The following is an 8,638-nucleotide window of genomic DNA, read 5'->3' as shown; positions in this document are numbered from 1 at the left end:
TTAAAATCCTTTAAAATTCATCCAAAATGAATAGGCGTAAATGAGTTAGGGAAAAAAAAGAAAAGAAGGAAATGGTGAAAAAGGAAGAGAGGCCCATGCAGGCCCACCAACCACCGGATCTCGATGGGAGGAGTGGGCCACCTCTTGTCCATCCCCTCAATCCTTTCCCTTCCTTCTTCAAAGTCGAGACTCGAGAGAGACAAGAGGAGAAGAGAGAGTGTGGGCGCTCTTAAATAGGAGAGAAAAAGAAAACCACCGCCACCGACATCGCCTCGCCTCGTAACCCCCAAATCCAGCGCCTCCCTTCCTCCCCAATAATCGAATCCAATCCATCTTCCACGCGCATTCCGGATCCGCGGACCAAGGGAGGATGTCGTCGTCGTCGTCGCCGCCCGCCGCCTCCGCCGCCGCGAGGCTGGATCTGGACGGCAACCCCATCGCGCCCCTCACCATCTGCATGATCGGCGCCGGCGGCTTCATCGGCTCCCACCTCTGCGAGAAGCTCATGGCCGAGACCGCCCACGTCGTCTACGCCGTCGACGTCTACTGCGACAAGATCCGCCACCTCGTCGACCCCGCCCCTCCCCACCTCCATGGCCGCATCTCCTTCCACCGCCTCAACATCAAGAACGACTCCAGGCTCGAGGGCCTCATCAAGATGGCCGATCTGGTCTCTCCCTCTCTCTCCCTCCTGCTCTCAATTTCAATCTCATTTCATTTCTGATAACACGCCTTGATTCCGGATCTGCGTAGACGATCAACCTGGCGGCGATCTGCACGCCGGCCGACTACAACACGCGCCCCCTCGACACCATCTACAGCAACTTCATCGACGCGCTCCCTGTGGTAATCCCTCCTCTTCTCCACTCCAGATTTCTTCTTCTTCTTTTCTACCACTAGTGCAGAATTGTTGATGGACGTGTGTGATGTGCACAGGTCAAGTACTGCTCTGAGAACAACAAGCGTCTCATCCACTTCTCCACGTGCGAGGTCTACGGCAAGACCATCGGCAGCTTCCTCCCCACCGACCACCCTCTCCGCAAGGTCATCCACCATATCACTCTATTTTGACGTTTCTTCTGGATAATAATGTGCTTGTGCCAATTGTACAAGTCTGTGTGACATTTTCTTTTTTGGTTGGTTGACTGAAAAGCAAACTGATTGGTACTGATTAGATTGGGGGTGGAATGGATCTGGTGCAGGTCTGCTAGATTCAGTTGTTCAGCTGCCATTATCCTGTACTTGCTGTTGTACGGCCTTGACAGTAAGGTTGGGTTAGATTTGGTGTTGGTTGGGAATGGATTTTCTTATTGGACCTTGTCTGGTTGTTGGTTGACACTCGGATATATGGTCTTGTGATGGTGGTTCTGTTTCAGGATTATTGAATGTTTTGACTTTCTTAGGATAGCAGAGTTGACAGCATCTCTTGGAGTGTCAGTATTTCTCATGTTGCTCTATCCTTCATCTGTGTAGATTGTCCAGTGCCATGTTGTGTTATGGAATGACTTGTTCCTCCTCTAGTTTGATGATACTTATTTCTTCAGGCATAACTATGTTTATGTGCTACTACTGCACATTGCTTTGCAAGTGGATATAGTAATCAAGAATACATGGCATCTTAAGGAAATGTCTTTTCTAATTGTATTTCCAATGTGATAAGTTAGTCCTGTAGGTGCATCAGTATTTAAAGTGAAGTCAACTAGCAACACGCTTGGAGGGTCAGGATCTAATGATAACTTGCTTATTGTTCCATGGACTTCCCCAATAAAGTTTACCCTAGAGTCTATATTGTTGAGTTGTATGCTTTGCAATGTATTTGTCTACTTTCACGGAGACAGTAGAGGAGGGCCCTACGCCCCTACTGAAATGCAGTAGTCCAGTTGTTGCATTCTCTTTAGTTAAATTGCTATGCATTTGCATTGACATGGATGGAGAAAGGAGCAAGTGTAAACCTGCCCATTACATGTCTTAATTTTGATCACAATTGACTCTTATCTGATATTTGTGTACCTTCAAACTTTGAAACAGGAACCTGAATTTTATGTACTGAAAGAAGATGAATCCCCCTGCATTTTTGGTCCAATTGTGAAACAGCGATGGTCTTATGCATGTGCGAAGCAGCTTATTGAGAGGCTTATTTTTGGTGAGTGCAGTAACTTTTGTTATTCATGTCATTACCTGAACACTTTGTAACCGTGTGCTTTTTGAGCTTTAACCAGCTGAAGGAGCAGAAAATGGCCTTGAGTTCACAATTGTGAGACCTTTCAATTGGATTGGACCAAGAATGGACTTTATTCCTGGTGTTGATGGTCCTAGTGAGGGTGTTCCTCGGGTTTTGGCATGTTTCAGTAACGTATGTCAACCAGTCCCTTTCTGAGAATAATATACCTCCATTTCGTTATGGTCGTTTTTCTCATAAGATGTATGTCGCCAATGAATTTGCAGAATCTCCTGCGTCGGGAGCCCCTGAAACTTGTTGATGGTGGCCAGTCCCAGAGAACTTTTGTTTACATTAAGGATGCCATTGAAGCTGTTCACTTGATGATTGTATGTTTTCTCTGTTTATCTTTACTTCCTTTGCTCTTATGCTAGATTTACCTTGTTAGTTGAACTGAAATGTGTACTTTATGTCAAAAGGAAAATCCTGCTCGTGCCAATGGTCAAATCTTCAATGTCGGGAATCCTAACAATGAAGTCACTGTTAGGCAATTGGCTGAAATGATGACAGAGGTACATCATTAGCGTGGCAATGTTTCTTTGAGCGTTTCTGTTACTCATGCCCTAAGTCTTACATGGTTGTCCTGTACAGGTCTATGCAAATGTCTCAGGAGAGCCACCACTGGATGAACCTATGATTGACGTGAGTTCGAAGCAGTTCTATGGTGAAGGATATGATGATAGTGATAAGAGGATTCCTGACATGACCATAATCAACAAGCAGCTTGGTATTTACTGTCTTCAATAACCTGTTATGTCTATGTTGTACTAGTTGGGTAACCAGTGGTTCATAATAACCAAATATTGATTCAACTGTTCTAGGTTGGAATCCGAAGACCCCTCTCAAGGATTTGCTGGAGACAACATTGACCTACCAGCACAAGACTTACAAAGAAGCTATCAAAAGGCAAATGTCACAGGCTTCAGCGTCGAGTTAGACAACACGCTCCAATCCATAGATGGTGATGTTGGCTCTTGTAGAGCACTGTCAGTGGCTATAATCGTTTGGAAGTGGAATACGTATACTCAAGTAATCCTTTTTGTGCATCTAGTCACTCCTAGATCCCTACCAACTTTTAGGTTTCCTCCTGTGTAAGCCGGCAAGGGGTTATCCACCATATCTGTGGCAGAGTCGATGTATTCATTTGTACCTTTGGTTGCTCATCCTGTGTCATTCTTTCTTATTGCTTCGTCGGTGAGAGATGTTCTTGTTCAGTATAGATGATTGTTCAAGGAAATTATGGGCTGGAAGCTATAATGGTTGTGAGTTAAGTTCTTTGAGTTTAGTACAGCAACTAGTAGTAGGCTGTTAGAAGCAAAATCTGCAAATTTCACTACTTGGTAGTTGTGATTCATATGACCGACTAATTTGTGGTAACTTGTTTGTTCCATGCGCATGCCGTGTGCCTGAGCTTTTCTCGTGCTATCACAGTATCCAGGTGGGTTCCCATTGTCATGAACTGATAATTTGGATTAGTTCAAAATTTCTTGAGAAAGTACTGTGCATTGTTCTCAAACTCATACTGATTGCGTACTGTGAAAAAAAAAACTGCATGAAAGGGCAGGTCCATCATTAGTATGTTAAGCTCTTTGTTTCTTGATAGCTGGAAGCCAGAATACATCCGATCTCCTTTTGTTTTCCACTTAAGATGTATCTGCGTTTGTTCAGGGAGATTGAGGGAGCAAACCTTTTATTTTTTGTGCGCATATTTTCCAAATTACTAAATGATGTGTTTTTTTAAAAAAATATATAGAAATGTTACTTTAAAAATAATATTAATCCATTTTAAAATTTAAAATAGTTGATACTCGATTAATTATATGCTAATGGCTAACCTTATTTTACGTATCTTCTCAATCATTTATTTTCCTCTTCACTCAAACACTAACCAGTAGTGTGTACGTTTTACTATCAGGGCTTTAATACGAAAAATAATCATGAAAATCCAAATGAAAAAGGTACAATTGGGCGTGACATCGCCCCCAGGCCTTCGAATGAGGTCAGAAATTAGCTTGGATGTTTCCTAAATTTTTCGCTTTAAAACCGAAGCTAAGCTAATAATTTGATGATGTAAAAACAAAACAAATCAACAGAAAGGAAAGGAACGTGTCGTGTGGGGCTAAAAAAGAATGTAGCAAATAAAAGAAAAGGTAATAAAGTGTACAGAAAATACAAAAGAAAAGAGCATATGTTACTCCCAAGTAATCCATCTTATCATCATCACCAACACCAATTACAAGCTAGTCGAGTGAGTCTCTTAGCGAGGAGAGACGAGGCGAGAGGAGAGGAGAGGCGCCGCCGCGGCGAGGAGAGCGAGAATCGGAAGGCGATGGGCAACGCCGGGAGCTCGCCGGAGCAGGCCGCCGGCAATAATAAGGAGGACGCGGAGGCCCGCCGCCAGCCGCCGTCCACCGTGCGATTCTACCCCAGCGCCGACCAGCCCAAGGCCAGGCAGCCGCCGCCCATCAAGCTGGAGGAGGAGGACGTGCCCCCTCCGCCCGTCGCCGACGAGGAGATGGCCCCCCGCAACCTCTGGCAGGTACAGCCCCAACTAATCCCAATCCCGCTCCGACCATCTCTCTGTCTGCGCGATTAAACCCACCAAAACCTCTATGCCTTGTGGATCTATGCCAATTTCTTCCCGCGTTTCAACCTGTCATATCGCCTGAAACTGCGACTCGAATATTTGTTTTGTTTGGAATATACAACAGATAAATTACACACAACATGAAGGGGATTTTCAGATGGCTTTACACACACCATGTATATTCACCATTATTTTGTTTGCTATTGTCTTTTGAAATGTGCAGTAATACTCTTGTTAGATTAGATGCACCCTTTGCAACACCATATGTCTTAGATAAGCACATTTCCTGTGATCTTATCCGCGAAGCTTGGTAGTCCAAAACAATTGTCTTAGATAAGCAACCTTTTAACTTTCAATGGCTCATTTCCTGTGATCTAATCCGCGAGCACTTGGTAAGTTGGTAGTCCAGGATAGAATGCACAAACTTGAAGGCAATATACTCATTCCCAGTACTATGCATAATTACAAGTGGATTACCACACCAGGCTGCTGTGTAGAATGTTCCCAATTGGGTATTTTAAATTTCACACCTACTCTGAGAATTAGCACCTGTTGTTTTGTCTTTCAAACTTTCTAAGAATTTAGTACTGTTTCTCCTTCCAATTGTCTCCATCGAAACTGTAATTTATCGTGTGCTTTACCCAAATTGTGTGTATCCAGTTATAGACCAAATGACTGTCTACCTCAAAGTCCCATGTAGTGAATTGTGGTTGCTATGCACGATTCCGAAAAATCAAATAGAATATTGCCAAACACCTCAATCCTGTGTCCGTGGGAGCAAAATGTGCATGCGAATATTCTGCAAGTTAATCACCACTTGATGTTGGATTTACTAAAATCAGGAGCTGAGATTCAGCAAGGTGGGTACAGTTATCTTGTTCAGATGATGCAATCAAGGAAACGAGCCTGTCTTGAATTCGGGACCCTATTATTCTTGCTAACAAGATACTCACACTTTTTTAGTTAATGCAGAAAATATTACTGTTAGTATCTGCTAATCAATGACTCCAAATTTCAGAGAAATCAACATATTCATTCAGACTTCAGAGAACCATATGTGGTTCAGCATCCGTTTTTCATTTTGAATTGTGCTGCAATATATATGCTCTTGTGTTCACTCATTGTGCTATCTCAACATACTTCACATATTTCTGAAAAGACGATTTGCCTTGCTACTTCTGTAGGTTTATGCTCTTGGAGCGTTTATTGTGTTGAGATGGGCCTGGGTTAAGTGGAAAGAAAGCAAGGAAAGAGATGATTCGCCTGATGGCCGATCCCCGGACGGGTCTTCTTAGTTTGCTCCAGAAAGCTTTAGTCTCTGCTTTAAATCCTAAGAAGATAAAGATGTTGTGCGATGATGGTGCACCTCTCTAATCTATGTCCATCTGATTAGAGTTTTTCTTCCCCGTCATTGTTGCCTTGTGTTTGGATTCTGTATTTGCCCATCATGCGCAAGTGACTTCCTTTTCCTTGCTGTCATGTTAGAACTTGCAATATCTTTAAGTGAAAGGCTTGTAGTAAAAGTAAAAGACCTCTTTTAATACTACCATCCATGATCCAACTGCAAGTTTGATTGCCTTCCGTTGTGTTCACTGATAAAGCATAACATTGCATGTTTTGCCTACTTGGAAACAATTCAGGGCCGGCCTACTTATATTTGTGGTGCAACCAAGAGCGACTGGTCCAGCCCACGATATGTCGAGGAAAACCTTTGGTGTTTTCGTCCAAATCTTTATAGAACATTACGGGCAGTACTTAAAAAACTATAGAACATTACGAGCATTACTTGTGTATAAACTGGAAATCTTTGAATATTGTTGAAGGAAATTTCGAAAAATCAAATTACTACAAGCATTACTCTTGTAAACTGCAAATCATTTGAATTTTTTGAAGAAAAAAAATCATTTGAAATTTTTTGAAGAAAAAAACTGAAAAATAAAAATGAAGTGGTGGCTAATAATTGTAAATAAAATTTTGAAAAAGCAAATCATTATGAGCTTTACTTTACCCTATCATGTTGATTTGGATATCTTCTTTCAGCTAAAGGTTAATATTCAAGTCTTTTTTTTTGGCCTAATACGCCTAAGGCGAGTACTCATGAAATTTTGGACCAGAGAAACATAACCACACTTTTTTTAAAAAAAAAATTGGCCGAAAGCTATAAATCACTAACTATAGGTAGATGGCTAAAAATCATGAATAGTTTTTTTTTTGTGAGGTTAATATTCACGATTTTGTACACAACAGTCCTTAAGACTAATACTCATTGAAATTTTGAGCTAAAGAAAAATATCCTTGCGTTTGTTTGCAAAGGTTAATACTCATGAATTTTGATCAAAGACTATACCTAATGAAATTAAATGCCGAAGGGTAAACCATGAATTTTTTTTTACTATAGGGTTAAGGTTTATGGATTTTTTTAACGGGTCCAAGGATAACAGTAATGAAATATTTGGCCAGACATATTCATATGTTTTTTTTTCAAAAGGATAGTACTCATTAATTTTGGTGTTATGCTATAACTAGTGAAATTATACGACGATGGGCAGAAATAACAAAACTTATTGTCCTAAGATTAATATTTATGATTTTTGCTCCCAAGGCTAATACTCGTTAAGTTTGGACATTTTGAGCTAAACCTTTGTGTTTTGTCCAAATCTTTATAGAACATTAGGAGCAGTACTTGAAAAAACTGTACAACATCACGAGCATTTACTTGAATATAAAGTTTTGAAGAAAATTTTGAAAAAGCAAATAATCTGAATTGTAAATCATTCCAAAAAATAATAATAATAACTGTACAGCATCATGAGCATTTACTTGAATATGAAGTTTTGAAGAAAATTTTGAAAAACCAAATAATCTGAATTGCAAATGTTGAGCAAAACCTTTGTGTTTGTCCAAATCTTTATAGAACATCACGAGCATTTACTCGAATATGAAGTTTTGAAGAAAATTTTGAAAAAGCAAATAATCTGAATTGCAAATCATTTAAAAAATAAAAAATAAAAACTGTACAATATCACGAGCATTGACTTGAATATGAAGTTTTGAAGAAAAATTTGAAAAAGCAAATAATCTGAATTGCAAATCATTTTGAAAAAAGAAGTAATAAAAATTATGTTATGAAGAAAAATTTGAAAAGGCAAATAATCTGAATTGCAAATCATTTAAAAAAAATCAAATAATCTGAATTGCAAATCATTTTAAAAATCAAAAAGTAAAAAGAAATCAATTAATCTGAATTGCAAATCATTAAAAAAAATCAAAAATCATTTAAAAAATCAAAAATAGTGCTGGCTGTGGGGTTCGAACCCACGCGCACTTCTGTGCAGAAGATCTTAAGTCTTCCCCCTTAACCACTCGGGCAAACCAGCTAAACGACAGTGATGGTCATAAAATGTTCTAGTCCTTGAAGCAACCGACTTTGCTGCATGGATGTCACTATTTTGGTCGGTGGCGTCCATTGACCTGACCTGTAGTAATGTCGCCTGCTGTGTGGGGCTGTCCAAATCGAATCCCTACGAATAATCGTCCACGAGAAAATTTTCTGGCCAATCATATATAACAATGTAGTAGGTTATGTTCGGTACGGTTGGTTAGGAATCATTCCGACATAGAAAACGAAAGATATCATTAACATATGATTAATTAAATATTAACTTAAAAATTATAAAAATAAATTAATATGTTTTTTTTAAAACCCAGTATATTCCCTCATGTCTTTAATATATGCTACACACCGTTCATTTTTTGACATTTGTTTGCCATTCATTGTTAGTTTTTTGTTTGCAAGCACAAAAATATAAGATATGTTTAATCAGGTAACAATG

At 39.9% G+C, this 8,638-nt stretch overlaps 2 protein-coding genes and 1 non-coding gene across 3 annotated transcripts; 2 read left to right on the top strand and 1 right to left on the bottom strand.

The window, feature by feature from the left end:
• The first annotated feature begins 203 nt into the window (after nucleotides 1-203).
• On the top strand, nucleotides 204-3,614 carry LOC4323835 (UDP-D-apiose/UDP-D-xylose synthase-like). The gene is made up of 9 exons (NM_001372192.1): nucleotides 204-670; nucleotides 754-846; nucleotides 937-1,044; nucleotides 2,029-2,143; nucleotides 2,220-2,353; nucleotides 2,446-2,547; nucleotides 2,638-2,730; nucleotides 2,810-2,945; nucleotides 3,040-3,614. The coding sequence occupies exons 1-9, from the start codon at nucleotides 371-373 to the stop codon at nucleotides 3,153-3,155; spliced, it is 1,197 nt and encodes a 398-aa protein (NP_001359121.1). The 5' UTR covers nucleotides 204-370; the 3' UTR covers nucleotides 3,156-3,614.
• Nucleotides 3,615-4,460: 846 nt separating this feature from the next.
• On the top strand, nucleotides 4,461-6,383 carry LOC4323834 (uncharacterized). Its single transcript, XM_015773595.3, has 2 exons — nucleotides 4,461-4,757; nucleotides 5,990-6,383. Exons 1-2 carry the CDS (start codon nucleotides 4,548-4,550, stop codon nucleotides 6,098-6,100), a joined length of 321 nt encoding a protein of 106 aa, XP_015629081.1. The 5' UTR covers nucleotides 4,461-4,547; the 3' UTR covers nucleotides 6,101-6,383.
• Nucleotides 6,384-8,099: 1,716 nt separating this feature from the next.
• TRNAL-UAA (transfer RNA leucine (anticodon UAA)) lies at nucleotides 8,100-8,182 on the bottom strand. The gene has a single exon. It is a non-coding gene; the product is annotated as a tRNA-Leu (tRNA).
• Nucleotides 8,183-8,638: the final 456 nt, after the last annotated feature.

The sequence above is a fragment of the Oryza sativa genome, chromosome 1, assembly GCF_034140825.1.
Source record: "Oryza sativa Japonica Group chromosome 1, ASM3414082v1".
NCBI lineage: Eukaryota > Viridiplantae > Streptophyta > Magnoliopsida > Poales > Poaceae > Oryza > Oryza sativa.
This window is presented reverse-complemented; position numbering and strand designations above follow the sequence as displayed.